The sequence below is a fragment of the Carassius auratus genome, chromosome 1, assembly GCF_003368295.1.
Source record: "Carassius auratus strain Wakin chromosome 1, ASM336829v1, whole genome shotgun sequence".
NCBI lineage: Eukaryota > Metazoa > Chordata > Actinopteri > Cypriniformes > Cyprinidae > Carassius > Carassius auratus.
Window position 1 is genome coordinate 6,262,975 of NC_039243.1, and position 20,867 is coordinate 6,283,841.

At 36.9% G+C, this 20,867-nt stretch overlaps 1 protein-coding gene and 1 pseudogene across 1 annotated transcript; both read right to left on the reverse strand.

Annotated features, from left to right (window-relative positions):
- Positions 1-1,209: 1,209 nt before the first annotated feature.
- Positions 1,210-10,871, reverse strand: LOC113108860 (deleted in malignant brain tumors 1 protein-like; annotated as a pseudogene).
- A 3,860-nt stretch (positions 10,872-14,731) lies between these two features.
- LOC113046535 (G protein-regulated inducer of neurite outgrowth 3-like) lies at positions 14,732-20,325 on the reverse strand. The gene is made up of 2 exons (XM_026207376.1): positions 20,173-20,325; positions 14,732-17,439 (listed from the first exon to the last, which is right to left on the reverse strand). The coding sequence occupies exon 2, from the start codon at positions 17,338-17,340 to the stop codon at positions 15,325-15,327; it is 2,016 nt and encodes a 671-aa protein (XP_026063161.1). The 5' UTR covers positions 17,341-17,439; positions 20,173-20,325; the 3' UTR covers positions 14,732-15,324.
- Between the last annotated feature and the right edge of the window lie 542 nt (positions 20,326-20,867).

Genomic DNA, 20,867 nt, shown 5'->3' on the forward strand with positions numbered 1-20,867 from the left:
AGCAAACACAGATAATAATCATAAGCTGAACTAATAACTGACCTCAAGCACACTGACCCCGGTAATATCATTGTTCATTTCACATATCAAACATATGAGATAGCAGAAATCTCTTCTGGGAAAGGTGTGAGATTAGATGAAGGCTTAACTGTACCTGCATGGATGCTTGCCATGGCCAGGAGTGAGCTTTGGCAGGATCTCCGATCACTATGAGAGTGAAGACATCCGGAGGGATCGTGGGCTTCCTGCACCTCTCAGACCAGTGTGTGAAACAAAAAGGACTCGGCATTCAGGTGAAGACTTTTATCTGTGGAGATTTCAGCTGTCAATTACCCTCGCTCTGAAAACCCAGAAAAAAATAGACTAGTTTTCAATGGATATTTTGGTACTGCACTGTAAAATGTGAGCAGTGCCTGCAAAATGATCACCATGATGCCTAGCAACCATTGTAGGTGGTTTTCAGCAGTGGTGTAGTGGAGGGTAGAGGGCTTGATTGTAAAGTAATATTTAATGTTTAGCAAATTGCAAATGCATGATGCATCACAAGATTTAAAATGCATCATTACACAGCTCAATATACATAGTTGTATATCCAACCTGATCTGTATACATACAGTACACTCAAGGAAAGTGATGTACAGTATATACTATATAGCAAATCTAAACTGCCAGATTTTTTTTTTGTCATAAATATGTAACTATATTATAGCCCAGCTTTTTATATAAAGTTGGATATATTCACCTAAGGTGATATAGTATACTATACAGCAAACATCAACTGCTTGATTGCTTGTATCATTGAAAAATCTACCAGCTCTTATCTGCTAAATGTAACTACTTGGCATAAAGATATTAAGATATAATAAATATTAACATCATTTTTATCTGTTAAACTGCTTAGAAACAATGTTTACTGCAAAAAGTGCTATGCAAACACATTGACTTGACTGATTTGATGTGCAACGTCATCAGATTGTTAGCTCTTGATTTATATGAATTTGCTGAAACTTATGTTAAATGTTGAATTATAATAAAAATACATTTATTTGAATGTATTGCCTTCTATGGACCTTAAAAGCATGGAAGTCATTCCATTTTAGTGGACAGTATTATATACATATGTCTGGTTTGAATGAATGAAGGTTATAAATATGTCACAGTTTCATCTGATTTAAAGGGCCTCATAAACACGTGCCCTTGAAAAAACATTCAATAACATCCTTGCTCACCGTGTTTTTTTGCTTCAGGTTGTGAACCGTCGTAGACAACCATGTTGTCATTGCACTGAGGATGCCAGCCTCTTCCACGTCAAAATGAGTGAACACCAATTTAATGGTCTTCCCCTTGGGAACGTCTATGGTCCACAGACACATACACATGTTAGCTGGATAGTGTATGGGTCAGTTTTGAGACTTGATGATGCCTGTCTCCTTCTGTGAGAAACCTCCACATCCCTTGATATCTGCAGGTTTGGTGCCTTCAGACCGAGTAACAAATGTAAAATGTGACAGTTATAGGTAGAATTTTTCCATCCGAGCAAAAAGTCACAAAATTGTGTCTTGCCATTATAGCAGAAGTCAGCTGGTACATGGCATCTCAGGTTTTAGCCCCAGGTCCACGTCAAGCCACATGTCACCAGGGTCCAAAATTATCTTTTTGCCATACTTGCCCATCTCATATGAATTGTGAAATTTTTCTAACTGGCCATGATACACTATTGTTTTTTATAAAAATATATTTTTGTCCCAATTCTTTTTGGTTGGCAGAAGAAAACTGCAGGCAGCATTTACTGTGAGTCTAAGGAGAATATGTCACGGAGACAAGCTTTAACTGTGAGCGCTTGCGATGCATGTTAATGCAGGCGTCAATCAGCATGACTACAGATGGTTTCCTCTCCTTTTTTATGGGTGTTGCATCTGGTGAAGAGGCAAATGTTTTTCATAAATCCAGGAATGTGTATATTTACTGTGAAATAAGGCTCTTTCAAATGCCACTTTGTCAGCCAGGACATTTATTTGAGTGATTTGGCACTATTCCAGCCTGTGGATGTGCAACAGATTTAGAATGAAGTTTCTAAAATATTATTGAAATACGGTTCAAATTGGACGGTTGAATGATGTTGACTGTGCATTTACGACGCTGTTTCCAGTTATTCTCCATTGCTATTCTACCCTCATTACCTTGACTTCACCATATCCACAGGGGACACACACATACACAATTTTAAAAGACACACTTATGGTTTGCATATGGCTGTTGGCTCACAGCTGCATCAGCAGGATTCATCCGAGGTGTGTGTATGTGTGTGTAGGTGTGAGAAGATAGATATCTTTATAAGTTTGCAAGGTGTTTTACCAGAAAGGTCCACTGGATACACAGCTTCCCATGTGGCAGAGAAGCTACGGTCGGCTAGCCGAGCATCTGACTGGAAACCTAGTGACATGTTGTTGCTGACACGATAGGTCCCAGGGGAAGAACAAACCCACAGTGTGTGCCTGAGAGAAAGAGATAAAAGAGAAAGTTTCTTCAGCACTCTCCATCTCCTGGCCCAAAGTCAGAGCATTGACATTGCTAGTATTGCAGCATTTGTACTCAAGGCCACCTGCAGTACAGTCAAAGTTACTTGCATCAACAAGACATCAACAGTTGTAATTTAGTTTTATAAGACACTCACCCCATCTGGCGATTTTTTGGTACTGTAAATTAAAGGGGTCTTTCATGGAAGTCATTTTGCACAGCAAATGCTTTGATAAATTAGAATTCTGAAATAAAAATGGGAAATTATGAGATACACAATTTTGACTTTTTATCTCATAATTCAACCTTTTGTCTTTTTATCTCATAATACTTTCAATATCAATATATTGAAATATATTCAAATATAACTGATTGAATTCATAAATATGGCATGGGTTATGGAAGTCAGTTTGCACAACATAAGAAAAAATGCTTTGGTAAATTATAATCATGAAATAAAAAAGTGGAAGTTATGAGATACTACATTCATAGTATGACATGCATCATTATTATGAGTTAAAAAAGTCTAAATTATGGTACAAATTGAAATTATTAGACAATGTCATAATTTAGACAAGCTATTATGACAAATTTATCATGTCATAATTGACTTTTTGTCAAAATTATGACTTTTATCTCATAATTAAACTTTTTGTCTTTTTATCTCATAATAATTTTAAAAAAAAACATGTAATTTAATAGCATAAACTTTTTTTATGTCATAATTAGAAAAAAAAATCAATTTACTTTTTAACATAATAATGATACGGTATCTAAAACTTTTGACATTTTATGTATATATATATATATATATGCAGGTGTATATATATATATGAATGACATTTTATGTAATCTCTTGGATACACAATTTTACCAAGACAATATCAATATGTGTGAAATGATCATCTCAGATTTTACAGTTATAGCAGAATTGTTTGATCAGTTTGAGATTCACTTGAAATTATTCGAGCGCTAACTCGATAGAAATCCATCCCATCGTTCGTCAGCGTCACGATTTTTATTCTTCATTTAAACACCTGCATGTGAAACTGATGACTGACTCTGTACTGCAAATAAACACTTCTAGAGGGATTTTCATACTTAAAGTTGTTGAGTCTGAGTTATTAATCCTGGATATTCAGAATTAACAACGGGTTAATGTTTGCATTTTCATATATGAGATGTCGGTGTTGTTATTGATAGAAAAGCACAGCACATGACTTGGTTAAGGTGGACCTATATGCACGCTTGTTGTTAATATAGATTTGTTTCATTAGTAATTAACAATGGAGACTTTGCTTTTGAACCATTTCAGTTGAAGATAATGATTATTTCATTTGTCAAATGCCGTGTAATTTTGTAATAAAAATTCTAACTCGTGGCATGGTCATTGCAAGTCATTAGAAATATTAATATGTGAATTCCAAACACTATATAGCTCAGGTTAACATTATTTTTATGCATTTCTGTTTGTACTGTTTGTACCATTCGTCTCTTCAGGGTAACACAGGCTGTCAGAACGACAACTAACACACTGCTTCTTCTTGACAGTCAGGATAAAGAAGGTGATGTGAAGAACACAAACACTTGCAAGTAAGAACACAACATTGAGACAAATAAGCCCTACAACTCATGATCGCAGGTGGACCAAGAATAAACGTGTTTTCATTAATTGCATTTCAATGGTTTCATGGCAATGCTGTTCCTTTGACCTGGATTCTTTTAAAGAGATTTATAACTGATTTATAACTAAATGATATTTACTTTTTAGCATTTGAAATTCCCCATTCATTAAAATTACAAGGACAAGAGCGATTAACCTTTTTTTGTCCCATGGAAGAATGTAAGTCAGATGACTTTGAAATGACATGAGGTGACTTTTTTGGTACGCACTATTTGTACACATTCACTGCAACACTTGTCCTTTTTGTCCTTTCTTGTAGTTCAAACATCCCGAACTCTTGGTCTTTTCCCTCACACTTTTTCTACCATTCTTCCTCAACCTGCAATGGGACTTACTGACAGTATCTGGCATGCAGTCCATGAAAAGCTGCTGCAGATAAGCGTATCTACGGCTCACAGCTCCGTTTGATGTTCAGTAATAAGGAGCCATAATTTATAGTGCGCCTGCCTGCTGGCTCATGCCTCTTTGAGACTGATGATAATCAGTTTTTACAGCCTCTTTGTGTGAGGGATAAGAGAGAGCGATGAGAACGCCAGCTACTCTTGCGCCAGCGGTGCTATTTAGTGTTAATGTGCCCCAAAACAGAGTCGAAGGTCGTCTCTGAGAGCCAGGCCACGTTCTGGCACAGTGCTATGCCGGCTTGACACATTTCATCTAATTAAATTACTGGAGGATGTTTCACATATAAATAGGACAAGTCTGTTCAAATATTAAGCCCAGTTTTAATAATTCAGTTTCGGGCAATTGCGAAACGAGGTGATTTTTGGATTTAAATACGGTAACACTTTAGAATAAGGTTCCATTAGTTAATGTTAGTTAACTACTTTCGTTAACATGAACTAAGCAAGAACAATCCTTCTACAGCATTTATAAGTCTTAGTTCATGTTAATTTCAACATTTACTAATGCATTATTTAAATCAAAAGTTGTGCTTGTTAACATTAGTTAATGCACTGTGAATTACCATGAACTAACAATGAATAACTGTATTTTCATTAACTAACATTAACGAAGATTAATAAATACAGTAATAAATGTATTATTCATTGTTTGTTCATGTTAATTAATACATTAACTAACATTAACTAATGGAACCTTATTCTAAAGTGTTACCTTAAATACCATTGTTTAGAGCAGACTACAGATTACAGACAAGATCTGAGAGAAATACCTTTTAAAACTCACTGCCATGAGGCTTGGGCCTTGTGTTTGCAAGTTTGCAAGCACCATTTATTAATCATATAGAAATACACTTTTACGAAACCATTTTAACTCAAAAATGGGAAGTAAAATTACACCTAAAATGAAAGTTTGGAGATGACAGACTGAAATAGTATTTTGCAGTAATCTCATATGAAACTTTGTACCTTTGTGTTTTCAGAGTCGTGTCTTACCCAGTGACTGCTGACTGTCAGTGATGGTGAGTTTACCCTGGCCTGCTTTACCCACGATGGTCAGATCAGTGATGTACAGTTTGACAAGAAAGCCCTCGTCCACTGTGATGTCCCAAGAGCACCTCAAGCTTGCAGGATAAGCCTGAGGAGAGTTTTTAGAGTTTATATGACCTTTACGTCCGAACAGCTTCCCAGGGGACCCACAAAGTCTGAACAGAGAGTGAGTGTTATTGTCGGAACAATAATGCGCAAAAGAAATTCATCAGACCTTGCAGTGCTTAAATATCATCTCTCTTCACTTTGGGTAGAAAGCATGTCATCCACAGTCATGGCACTGCAGAATGTGCCTGTTAACAAAGTAGATTTAATTGATTTTGTTCAAGTGTTGCACTAAATTATATTCTCCATGGAATCTCCTCCGACACTCCAATTCACACAGAAAAGAAAAAACACAGAAACAAGCTCTTTAAATCCCTCAACTGCTTCTCCTAAACAAAAAAACTAATTCAATAATGAGTAAATGGAGACTTATTCTTAAGTCTCCAGCTTCGCAAATATTTCTCCTGGGGAAAAATACCCCAGTAGATCCTCAGCAATGTCTCAAACTGTGCCGATATATATCCAAGTCTTTAACAAAAAGTCTGAGATTTTTATTGAAAGCCCTAACATTTCTTATTAAATCAATCCAAAGTAGATACAGGTATTGATTTTCTTGATTAAAATGAACTTTGAACTTTGAAATAATTTTTATTCCTGTCAGTGGAAAGTCAGTGGTGCATTTATTCAGTGTGATTATACTTACCTTCTAGTGCAGGGGTTTGGGTCTGAACAGATGTGGCAATTGTTGGTCCAGTGGTTGTGTTCTTAGTGGAGGTTGTTGGAGTTGTTGTAACTGGTGGGGCACTAGCTGTAGGTGTAGGTGGCACTGAAGCCTTTAGCAGTCCCACTCGAATCAGACTTGAAACAAACCACATTACCACTTCCACTAGACAACACCAGAGGTGGGAGCTGGTTACACAGAAAATGAGATTTATATTCTTTTGGCAGATAAATATGAGTGCACAGATGTTTCAGCTTGGATCAAAGACAAGCTTTTGGATTCAATCATTCAGTTTGGCGGCAGCATCTGAAGCACCGTCATACACATCCACAAAGTCACCACATGATTCTGGGACAAGGTTAAATGCTGTGAGTGTTAGTCAAACCTTTTCCCCATCAGGTACATTAATCATCCACTAGGTGACCCATGCAAATTAAAAATATTAATTCAATCCTCACCTTTGAATATCTAGAATACAGTGCATTTAAACTGCTGTTTTTATCACTTTGATTTTGCACATGCACAATCCTGACAGGGCTGGTGTTTGAAATTGTGCTTTCTCATGCATCTTTAGTTAGATTCAAGTCAAGGCTGGAAGGCTGGCTGTAGATTAGCTGATGTGGGTAAATATCCTGCCAGATGGTGCCACGCGTTCAGGAAGCTTCCAGCAATCTGACTTCCACAATCGAAGCCCCTCATGTCAAAACTGATCATCAAATCCTCCTCACAAATGCCACAGTTTCCTATGTATGTGCAATCTGAGTGTCATTATTGAAGTCAAAAACAATTTGTCCAAAAATATGATGGAACTCTATATTTGTGAAGTTTGCATGTCAAATAATAATTAACGGTATATGAGCAATAGTAATAATAGTGATGCTTGTAATTAGTGCTTTTAAAAACCAAGGGATTTCCTTTTATGCAAGAGTCAAATATCTTCCTTTTATTCATTTTGTGAAGGTTATGCATGAGTGAGGCAGCAGATATTGAACACAGTGTTCAGAACGATCGGATCGTGGGTGGAAATGGACAAAGACACAGACTCTAGAGAACAAACTTGAAAATAACAGATTGTGATTAATCAAGAGCAGGTGTAGAGGTCCTATTGATCATTGGAAGCACCTGGTAGAGCACGCTGTTCTCATAGTTTTGTGCGGGAAAGCCAGGGGTCAACAGCTCCCCATGGTCACCTTGAAGAACACCGCTAGCCCCAACTATTTCTAGAAGCATGGGAACGAGAGACATTTAGCTGCAAAGAGAGACACCAAAAGGGTATTCTGACAGCCCCCCCCCCCCAAAACTCCCTAGTTATGCACACACACACACACACACACACACACTAACGTGCAGCATCTCTTTCTAGGTCAGCTGCAGCGAGACACATATAACAGCCTCTCAGTATCTGGCAGAGTAAAAATACAGTCACCAAATGATGATATGAAAGGCGCTTCAGACGTGTTTTGTTCAATCTCAAATGTTCTTCCACCGTGGTAATTATACTGTTATGTAAGTAAGTCTTTATGCATCTCTCATTGTCTTTGCCTGACGTTGTCTCAGGGGCCACAGCATGGTACAGGGCTTTGAATCCCTTCTCTGTGTACCTGTTGTTGGTGTCAAAATACACAACAATGCTGTTTCCTAAGGACACTATTGGTTTAGGCACAGAATTGCAACAGTACTTTCCTGCAGAAGAAACAAATATGATGCTTATTGTTGAACCATTATGATTATTTTGCATTATTTTGACATTTATTAAACATTTTGTAATGGAAATTAAGCCTGTATTCCCACTAAATTTTCCTAACTAAAAAATAATCACAATATGATATTATGTATATATATATATATATATATATATATATATATATATATATATATATATATATATATATATATATATATATATATATCTGTCTATCTATCTATGTACATAGAGATATAAAACAAACAAAAGTAAATAAATGTTGGTAATACTTTTTACTGTGTCCTTGTTACATAATTACATGCAATAACCCTAAATCAAGTACAGGATAATTCATATTACTCAGTACTTACATGTATAAATACACCATGACAAGAACGGTAGCACACTTTATTTTACAGTCCTGGTCCTCATGTACATACTATGTACTTATTATATAAATTATAATAACTATGTAATAACTAGGTACTAACCCTGAACCTACCCCTAAACCTAACCCTACCCTATGTAGTTACCTTGTATTACCATAACTTTCTTAGATAAATACACTGTAAGTACACTATAAGTACATGTTAGTACACGTACTGTAAAATAAAGTGCAACCACAAGAACTCTGTAAAATAAAGTGTAACCTAAATGCTCTTAAAATTAAATACTTTGTAATTGTAATTTATAAATATTACACCATAAGCCATAAAAATGACACCATCGGTCCAAGTTGCCATCAGCTTTTAGCAAATGACTGAATTTGAAACACTGATTTTGATTGAACACAGCCTTTGACATCAACATCAAAGATTTTCTCTTACGTTTTCTCATGTTTCTATTTTGGTATCCTCGCTATGTACTATTATATAGTTATTTGATTTGATTGCATTAAATACTTTCCAGTTTTGGGTTGTGACCCCATCAACTCAAGATCGCTGGGAAATACAGCACTTTTGGTATGGTGGATGTGGGTCCTCTCATTCAAACTGAAAATTTGTCAGGACATGCTCAGCATAAGCAATGGCTCAGTGGCCAAAAAATGGTGACCGGTAACATTCAGTCAGTCTGTCAGAAGTTAATTGCCTCATGCCCTCTGGAATAAATGCAGGCAGATCGCTTCTGCGCTCATGGTAATTAACTTACAGTGCTTTTTTTCCACTGTCTCTCTGCAGGGAAGATAATGGTTTTGCCAAAATGATGACCAGCCACAACACAAGACTCACCGATGGTGCCCAGTTCGTCCTTGAGCGTGACAAAGTCGGCCTCACTTTTCAAATCAGAGGTAGATCACCTGTAAGAAGAAACCAAGAGACCTAATTTTGCTGTTTTCTGCTTTCCACAAATAAGGTGTTACATTACTTTGTAATGTGCTTTGTAATGTATCTCATACCTTAAAAATCTAATGCAAAATCAGAGAGCACATATAACATAGCACTTAACACTTTGTACTAACACTTAAAAAAAAAAAAATATGATATTGTTTATAAGAGTTTGAATCCCTATTTGGAGTGTGTGGAAGGTGCTTTCATAAACCAAAGCAGGTCATTTAAACCTTACAATGTCCTAGTGAGCAGAGAGCTGAGATAAGTGTCATCTGGTACCTTATTGGCTTCTACAGTACTGTGATGTGCCAACTGCAGCTCACGCCATTGTCGTAGCTGCTGGGGTAATTCCCACTGGAGAATTCCCCTGAGGAAGCCATCAGCTCCTGCAGACTCCCACATCTAGTATCGATCGCATCCTCTGCGGACAGAGACAGAGCGAGGAATAGAATTTGACATCGCCCGTGTAAACAGATTGATTACATTTCCTCTGCAGCGCCCCGCAGGTGAAGCTATTTCATGGATTCAGCCTCGTGGAACATAATGCAGTTTTAGTCTGGTAACTGAATTTGAAAGGAAAGGAAAAGGAGTGTGTACCATGTGTGTGCATATATATATAATGCACCGCATTCATAATAACAGATGCAAAAAATAATCTTAAGCTTAATAATTATTTGAAGTTTAAAGTGAAAGTTTAGGTGTTATTTCACTCATAAGAACATTTTTCATTATTGTGCACCAGATTGAAAAAGTACTTCTGGAAGTAGAAAGTGATGGAAGTTTCTAAGAGCTATTTTTGAGAGTATTATACAGCTTAACTACGTGATTTACATGTAAACGCGGCTTTCCAGTGCTTTCTGAAGAGAAAAAGTGCTGCAGTGAATGCACTGTATGACACAGATTTCACAATGGTGTTGTTCCAGTGAGGCTGATTCAACCAAATGTAAGTCATTTAAAGTTGTATCAATAACTTCAATCATTCAAACGTATATTTATAGTTTATAATGAACACCAGCAGCATCAGAAGGCAAAAGGAAATCATTTGGGATTTGGATTTAATATATAGCAATTTAATGTCAAGCAGCAGAGATTCATTATTGACTAGTTGTTTGCCAAGTAAATGACTTTGTGGCATTGATCAAGTCTATTGATTTGCCATTATGGGCCTGTAGAATCATAAATAATTACACATTTTCTATTGTTTTATTTAGTACCACTGAGATGCTTTATCTATATCTGGGTGGAAGTCAGAGCTAAGTGAATGTGCAAAACTAATTATTTTGAAATATATCTGGATTTGGAGCAACTATAACTCACCTTTTGGACTTGAGTTGTTCCTTTCAATGACAAAGACAACAACTTTTCCAATAGTGACTGCAGTCAGGGCTACAAATAGGAAGATCAAGCTCTTCTCTAATCTTGTCAGACATTTCCTGGACGTCATCTGTTCTGATGTTCCTCAGGGTTCTTCGGCGAGAAGCAGATAAATGAGGTCTTCAGCCGAAGCTGACTGAGTAACGTTCTCCTCGCAGATGGTCTAATATTTATAACGATGTGTTGACCTTTGTGGAGCTGTACTTTACTCTCGAATGGATTTGCTGTGCGATTCTACAAAAGCAATTTCTGCAAGTATCTCTTTAATAGATTTTACAGCATATGTGACAGGCCAGGTTGTAAATTTAGGAACCGTACTGGTTTTATCTAGGAAGTCTTATCGAAGTCTTAAGTGGAACTAGTGAAATAATGAACAATATAAGATGGATCTTGGTTGTAGACCACTTGTAGACTTTGTTTAGTAATACTGTTGATTGTTGACTGTTATTAATAACAGTTTTGGACTGTCACTGTATGAAATATTCTTCAAAATAACCTCTTTGTGCTCGACGGAAGGAAAAAAAAAAGTTTTTTTGGAATGACATGAAGTTCATTTTTTGCTAAAACTATCCCTTTAAGGCTTCATACAAATACCTGGATCTGTTGGGTCTAAAAATAAACTTACGAAGGGCAAGCAATTGACTGAACACTTTGTATTTGGGAGGAAATATTTAACAGAGATGAAAAAGAACAGTTTGCTGTGCCGCACATATTGTCAAGGCCTGTTTTCTCAGGTATTGAATGGCGCAAATGAAAGAGGGTCTTTTTAAAGAGCCCCTTTCATTGAAGCAGCCCATATATGCTCAGTCGCTCAACCAGAGGTTTGTTCAGAAGGAGCCTTTGGAAGCCAGTGTCACTATCTGACTCGCTCTTTAAAGAGTGTCTCTGAGGTTCTTTCTGGAATTCTGGAGAGAAAATAAGTTCTGCAGCGAGTGGCACTTGTGAAAACCGTGTTTTGCTCTCATAAATACCAGGATTGACCTGTTATCAAAAAAAATTACCATGTAACGTTCTCGCCATTTGAGAGATGTTATCTCTCTGAACTATTTTTGATTAATTTCAGTTTTTTCTCCATGTTCTGGATTTGTTGGTCTAGCACATCCCATAGATGCTAAGTCAGAAAATCAGGGGACTTTGGAGTCCTAGACAACACCTTGAACTCGTTCCTCAAACCATTCCTGAACAACATTTGCTGTTTGGCAATGTCCATTATCCTGCTGAAAATGGCCACTGCCACCAGGGAATACCACATGCACCCTTCCATCCACCTGATCTAAAAGAAAACATGATTAATTAAACCAGACAGCCTTCTTGCATTGCTCCGTGGTCTAGTTCTGAAGCTCATATGACCATTGTAGGTTTGTCGCTACACAGATCTGGCAAACTGCAATGCACTGTGTGTTCTGACACCGTTCTATCATGACAGCCAGCATTAAGTTTTTCAGCAATTTGAGCAACAGTAAGTCTTCCTTGAACCAGTTTTGGTCAGTATAACCAGTGCATACTGGGAACACCACACAACACATGCCATTTTGGAGATGCTCTGAACCAGTCGTCTAGCCCTTGTTAAAACTACTCAGATCATTTCTATTGGCCATTTGTCCTGTTTCCTAAATTGTCTACCTGATCCCATTTATTGATAGGTGCCATTGTAACAATATCAATGTTATTCATTTCATCTGCCAGTGTTGTGGCTGATCAGTATTATATGTAATATTATGTCAGTATCCGTAGAGAGGTGTAAGGTGTACAATGTACAGTTACTGATACCTGACTGGTGCGGACCGTCTGAGCTGAAGCTATGAGTGAAGAGTGCCATATCGTCAGGATTTAATTACGACGAGGAGGAGAGTAAAGGGAAGGCGGTATCACAGCGTGAGATCAGTTTCGTGTAGAAGATGATGGTCTTTCACCCTGCAGCTGTTTAACATCCAATATGAGCTGATAAGGAGACTGAATATTCTTAAAGTACCGCTCACAAATTGGGGCTAATAGGAAGTGACAGGGCTGTCACCACATAACCAGAATGGCCATGTATCTCAAATAAAGACTGTAACTTATTTATCCGGCCTTCAATATTTGAGTAATATTTTTAATGCAGCATGTTTTTAATATTTAATACATTTAAGGGATTTATTCTCACAATGTGAAATCATCCATGCACTAAATTGTGATTATGCTACATCTATTTACAGTAAATAAATAAATAAAACAAATTATTTGTGTGTGTGTGTGTATTTTAGTAGTCCAAGACTTTTGAATCTCACAATAAATAGATAGTTAAAAGTTATAAAATTAAAATGTACTATCACTATATTTAGAATTATGTATTTTTATACATATTTACCATTTGAATTAAAAGGCATTCTAAATAAAGCTTAATTGTTTTGTGCAATTATGAAAATAAGCTCAAAGGGATTCAGACATTTAATTTGACTAGCTATTGTTCATGATCGGTTAATTTTATGTTAGATCAAATTAGATCGAATTATTCTTACAACAGAAACATGTTTTATTCGCTGTGCCTATAATGTTTTATAATAAACGTAAAGTGTCATAAAGTTGTACTGTGTTCATGCAAAGTGCTGTATACATTCAGAATAGACCAAATGAGAAGAGGGTTCAGTAGTAGAAGGACAAAAAGAGTAAATCAAGGTGTGTGTGTGTGTGTGTGTGTGTGTGTGTGTGTGTGTGTGTGTTTGTGTTGCATGAACATATGTAGGGCAAATATTCCGTGGGGAGCACAGCCGTGAGAGGAAGCACTGGAGCTCTTCCAATTATTTAATGCAGCAGCAGCAGGTAAACAAAAGGGAGCTGTGATGGAGACGGCAGCTGATGCAAAACTGATCAGACAACCGGGGAGAAGCTCTGATGTAATCTCCTGCTGCTGCTGGCTCCAAAGAGAGCTTTATACAGTGATGCAGGGAATAGACTACGATATGTACTGTTAATGCATGAGAACTTGCTGGGTTTGCAGTTACCAGAACTGCAGTAAATGAGGCATTGCCTTTGGTTGCAGACAGTACCACCTGAAACTATGTGCATTCCAGATGACCTAATAAATGTATGGTTTTGAATGATTTTATACATATATTTTGTGCACACATCAAATGAATACAAAACATTCAGTCATTCATGATTACAAAAAAAAAATCACTAATACATACAACAACTGACTTCTAAATTTCTTTAACACAACAACACAAATAGTAATTCCTATTTTACCTTCATCTTTACATAGCACATCATCATTACTACTCATATTTAGGGTTATAAACTAATTACTAAACTTAAGTGCGTAATTAATACCATTTGTACTTGAGGCAATTTTAGGATTTGAATCTAGCAGACGATAAACCATGTGAAAATAATACCATATACCAGTATTGAATGAAAGACCCACATCATATCTGGAGACCAGAAGACCACAGAGGACATGTGTGGTGTTTTTTGATTTGGCCCAGTAAGCAACCACCCATAAACACCCTAGCATCCATATAGCAACCATACAGTAATGCACTAATAATAACCACCCAGGTCTCCAGCAGGGTGACAGAGAGCTCAAATCTGAGACCCAGAAGCAAACTTATTAGCAGTCTTAATGATGCTATGAATAACAGAGAAGGTTTATGCATTTCTTTATATTTATCAGTCTAATTGTGTTGTAAAGTTTGAAGCTGTGCATAGCCAAAAGAATGATGTAGATCTGTTTTTATTATACAACATTTAAAATAGCATACACATGAGATCTAACTCATGTAACAGATGTTTAAACCCCCCAAAACAATCTCCGATGTATCTTTAAGTGTCTCATTAGCATCATTTCCACATTAATGTGAGTGATCTAATATACAGTATGCTCATTTTGATGGAATTAGACTGCTGTGACCAACACTCGTGAACTGCAATGATTGCTGTAAACACAGTAACTGCTTTTTTCGCGTTTTAATATAAAATCATAGTAACATCACTATTGTGTTTTTGAACAGAAACAGGCTCAGTTTACACCAAGTATGGCAACAAGCATCGGGAAACTCTTTGTCTATTTAAAATAAAAAAAAAAGTTTAAATATTCACAATAAATCAACGGTATGTTACAAATGAAATTATGCTAAACAAATATCTACTACCTGTCGAGTTTTAAAAAGATATTCAACGAAACAAAGTCAGTTAAAAAGGTTATATGCATACATCTGCTCTTCAGTACAGTGCATAATCTTGGGTAGTTAGAAGACTGCCATTCTGCCAACTAATAGGCTACACATGCAGATTACTACATATTATACTTACCATTATTATATTAATTATAATTATTGCCATTGCACTCTAAACATCATTATAGTTTTACTATCACCATAAATAATTTCATAATTTTCTAAAAATATTTCCTTTAAGATTAATAACACTCAGATCACCATTAGTTTCTATTTTTAACAAACTCTTCAAAAAACAAATGAGAGCACTCTCCCAGCATGCTTTGCACAGTCCAATGGAAGATCACGTCAAGGACAACCAATCGTCTTTCATTCTAGCACTGACTGCCGCGAGCAACAGTTGGGTCGGCGAACATTTTGAAACATGGACCTGAAGTTGATGTTAACCTGCCTTCTTTTGTTCTTCTTGCCGGGAGGTGGAGCCAATGTTTTTCTGAGAGATGTCTGGGTGAAGATCTTCTCATGCTCCTTGATTTTGCACTGCAGGTGACTTTGAATGGCAAAACCCAGCGACTCGAGATCTACCGATGCTCCGTATACCTCCCATGTCATACCTTGCTCGTCCCACACAACATCATGCACGCTCTTCTTTGATTGCTTGGCCTCTTGGTCATCTTTCTCAGGGTCTAGTTTGGATGCTCCCTGCTGTTGCCGGTCTCTCTTTTTGCTCTGTGGTGTGGAGCTTGATGTTGGAGGAGTAGCCGTTGTAATGTCCTTCGGAGGTTTTGCAGATACTGCCTCCTTAGGCAGCTTGGATTTAGATGCAGGAGGCTTGGCCAATTTTTCTGGCAGATCCTTGCAGGCCTTATCAGATGTTGCATTGGGTTCCTGCACACAGGCCACATTATGAGGACCAGATGCAGCCGAACCTTGGCTCGTAGTCTCGTTTGTTTGTTTGGTTTGGCTGCAGGTCTCGATATTGATCTGATAAACCGGTTGAAGAGGTGAAAATCCTTTTTGGCTGTTGTGTAGAGGCTCTTTAGGCTTGGCCCCAAGCTTGGACTCTTCCTGAAGGTCAGCATCTACATGCACCATCACCGTGCCAGACTGTGGGGGTTTCGTACTGGATGAAACAACAGATGGTGTACTGCAATAAATCTCTGAGGTGGTCTTCACCTCAGTGACCAATGCTATACTGTCAGTCTCCTTAGGTAGCAGGCCAACTGATCTCCGATGGGGTTGTAGAGATAGAAGACTAGGGCTAGTGGCTGTAGATTGACTGCAGACCGTGGGCACCGCCTGCACCTCCACATCATGCCGTTTCGTGCCGGGTTGGTTGCCAAACTCAGCTGTTGAAGTCATGGTAGAAGCCTCACGATAAAGTTTGCAGTGGACCGACTTCTGCTCTTCAGGAGATGCTCCTGGCATCAGGACCTCTTCATCAGTCACTTCTGTGTGGATTGAGAGACTTGCATTGCTAGTCGAAGACTCCAGTAGGTGTCCAGAAGTAGTCTCTTGAGAGGTACCTGGCAGTTTAAAGTCCTTCTTCAAGCAAGCATTGCTACATTTGTCCTCTTTAACGGGCGTATAATGGATCTGGTGCGGTTGTGGGGTCTTAATACTTGTCCCAGGTGCTGGTTGAGAAGATTCGGTTGTTGCAACTCGGGAGTAATCCGTTTTAGGAGCATTGGTGGTGGATGCCAGTTCAGATGGGGAACTGCTGGTGATGGTTACGCTGGTGTTGCAACCTACATCTTTTGATTCGGATAGAAGTGACATGTCCTTGATTGTATTGTTGATGCTGGGAGATGATTTCTCCTGAAGGGAAGCCTGAGCTTGGCATGGTATTTCATTGTGACGGGTCTCTTTGATTGCACTAGCTTCTTCAGCTACTGATGCTTTGCTCTGTGTTTTGGGCTCATGTTGTTCGTTTTCAAGTGTCTTTGTTGTGCTATTACTATTTTTCTCCTTGTTATTTGTAGCTGTAGATGATGGGCTGGATGTTGAAAGGACAATTTTCAAGTTCGAATTGGTATCAGTTCTTTTACCTTCAGCGTTCCTGGCACACTGACCTGACGTCTTCATGTTTGTGTGACTATTTTGAGGTTGCCTGTGATCTTCACTGCCATGGGATGACATGTTTTTGTCTTCAAGGACAGTCCCACCAAGAAGAGTGGTGTGGCAATCTTTGACGGAGGACTTGAGGTTCATGTTATCGTGATCTGGTTTAGTTTTTTTGCCAGAGGAGCAATCCTGATTTAAGGTTAACTTTGGTTCAATGTCCCAGTTAGCATTTAACTCCTTATTTCCAAGCACATCTATACTAGTGAGCTGAGGCATCATCTGGACAGTGACAGTCCTTTTGGGGTTTGGTACATTTTCCATGTTGAATCCCTTTTGTGTGATGAAAATTCAAAGTCAATATATCCCTAACTCAGTTTGGTTCACCACTGAAAGCCTGATATTGTCTCCTCCAAGGCTTCCCTAGAGCAGACAGATAAAAATAGTTTTAGATACACAAGAGGAGATATTTCTACTGCTGCCTTCTTATGATTATTGAAAGAAATGTGTTAGAATCTGTAATTTACCTGTAAACCATATACACAGTTATGAAGGAACACAAGAACTGAAACTAAATATAATAAGAAAGAAAAATAGTAAATTGTTCCTGTGATTCAGTGTAAATGTTTGAGATCCCACTAAAATGAAACAAAAAGTACAACTAATCCATCATAAGCCATTACTCGTAGCAGTGCCGTCCTTTACTTGTTCAGTCAAGCATTACATCAATAGAAAAACAGTTTTTGTGACATCAATTACTCTGTATGCATTTAGAAAAATGCTTAATTTTGTGTCTTTCACATGCACATTTAATGTAAAGAAACACAACACAAATATAGTAACAACATGGCACAAAAACATAAAATTATATTTTTAATATCAATTATTTATTAAGATTTAATTGTATTTCACATAGTTTATCCTTACAGTTAATTTAATTAACTGTAAATGTAATGGGTAAAACTCTTTGTACATTATAATCTAATACAGTTTTATGACATATATACAGTGAATATCATTAAATATTCAGGAGGGCAGATTTCGTATCTAGTCTGCTGAATTAATTTAACATTCAATATATTGGAAATATTCAAACTTTCTCAGTGATTTTCATTGGTATACGATGCTCCAGACTCTTATTCATCAGCAAAGGAATCATGGATCCTAAATGCAGTTTGTTGGCATAATTACTTCAAACATAACAGAAACACACTGCAGTCAGCATAACTGATAACAACAACACACTTTCTCAATAAACTAAGACATGAAGCCTATTATCATATTTTAAAGTTTATTTTATTCAAGCAATAAAGCAATATACTGTGATAATTGGCAATATATTTTAAGATAATTTCACTAGTGTAATAGCACTAAGTCAGTATTTGAATTGATCCTACCATATTCTGTACCTTTCTCTATTCTGAGGAGCTGGTGAGCAATTATTCAGTGTTTGACCTTAGCGACTCAAATAGCCCCGAGGAGCCTCAAAAATGGAAATCTGACAGTCAAACCCAAACCACAGCTGATTCACGGTAAAGATCAGCCTCACTGAGCAAAGCTAGCTTCACCATTGAAGCCATAGACTCAATCCAAAAGCATACAATGCAAATACATTTAGGATTTTAGAGCATGCAGAAGTATCATCAAGCATCATAAAACAATTAAAACTATTAAAATAATTACCATCATACTAAATCACTAAGAATGCATTGTTTATTGACCAATATAAGACCGACAGATAGCCGTAACATCGCCATTTTTTTTCAGTGTAGAACTGAAATAGTATTTTCTTGTAAAACATACTCCAATAATCTTTTTTTTAACAATTATTTTTTTTTACAGTGTATATGCATTAGCCAATGACAAAACCATTACATTTTACCATGCATATACTAATATTTTACCATGCCTACTTTAATGCATATGAACAAAGCATTTCTGTCTGCTGCAGAAAGTGCTTTCAGTGTAGTTTGTATAATTATGGTATGGTATTTTATATTTCTTTCCTTTTTGTTCCTTTCTGCTTGTAAAACTGTGCGCCATATTACACACTCACACACATGCACTCACACAAAATAAATAAAAAACAAAAGACTGAGCCAGTGCGCTTCACTGGCTAATGCGGAAACATTCACTCTAATTGCCTGACAAAAGCATGAAAGTCAATTACGCCAAGTCCAAATCGTGACCTGTCATTGATGAGAGCTGTTCGGAGGATGCTCACATCTGCAGGAGGATGGGGGTGGGGAACATACTATCAAATATTAAGTTCTGGCATCAATGTCTCATGTTAAATGTCAATATCTACTGTATATCCAGCAAATATTTCACAAGAACATACATCCAGACTTCAGGCAGTGAAATGCATTTTTTATAAGTATCTCTGCATGGAGCTGGTTAACAAAAGACTACACAAATGACCCTAAAATGATCAATTTTAACAGGATGAAGTCATGCATATTGATTGGGGCTGTAAATACGACAACAGATTGCAAAGAATCCAGTAATTTACAAAGAGACGTTTCATTTGCAAACATTAGCAAACTCATCTTTAAATTGGGTTACGAGAGCACACACACAAACAAACACACACACACAGGGAACTAATAATATTCAATTCCCTATCTTTAAATTATTTTCAATCCCCTACCCCCAAACATTTTGCAGTCTACATTTTAATGTACAATTTAAAACATTATCTAGTAGCACTGGCCACAGAATAGCTGATTTCAGATTTTTCTATAAATGCGGATGCATTTGGTCCCCCATAAAATAGGCAAAAAATTGACCTACACACACACACACACACACACACATGCAGTAGGACAAAAACCCAGACAAAATCTATATAGCACAATGCATTAGTATGATAAATTAATTAAACCCATGTTAATTGGTTTAAATCTCTTAAATATGCGCATTTGTCAATTATACTTTAATTATAAAAGCTTTACAATAAGCTTTAATACATTATATATATATATATATATATATATATATATATATATATATATATATATATATATATATATATATATATATATATATATATATATCCTATAAAAATCCCATAACTTGACCTTGTTTGCAAATTTCCCACTGTAACGTCTCCCTGTAGGAGCTGCAGATAAGAATGCACGGGCATAAAAATCCTACCTTGTACGTGTGCGTCCGTCTCATATTCATATCATTTTCGTTTGATTAGTGCGCTATTGACGCGCTGCTCGTGCACTAGCTGGCGCGCTCGACGGATTATCAATGAAAGAATGTCAGGCGCGTGTCTGTGAGATAAAACCACGCCTTCCAAGCGCATCCGAATCTCAAACTCAATCTTCCTGTGGCGCTTCTCTCCATCACCGCTAGATTGCGCCATTGCTCCTTAAAAACTCTAGTAACGTAAGAAAAAATACGTCGGTCTCTTCATGTCCTTCCACAAACTAATATACTGCATAAAAACCTCGCTGTTTTTTCCCCCTCTTAAAGATATAAATCATATACAGTAATTTTATTTCCATAGCATCACAATTAAGTAAAAATACAATAATATAATACAAAATGTAAAATTATTTTTAAATGAAAATTTCATTACTTTGGGTTGGTTTAAAATGAATTTTAAATAATTAAAAAATCCTTTATGTAATATTCCAGATGTTTCTTCTTTGTTCTGTTAATCAACAAACACTTTTTCAAACAAACAAAAGTGCTTTGCGACATTATTTTAATGACAAAAACAGCAGTACAAAGACAGTTCAGAAATTAACTTAAACTGTCATTCTCAAGTAAACTAACTTACTAAGTAAACGAAGAAATTTCACTTACTCTAGCTATGTATAACTTTCATTTTAATGTGC

Coding starts and splice junctions, on each gene's coding strand:
- LOC113046535 (XM_026207376.1), bottom strand. CDS start 17,340: ATGGAAAATGTACCAAACCCCAAAAGGACTGTCACTGTCCAGATGATG.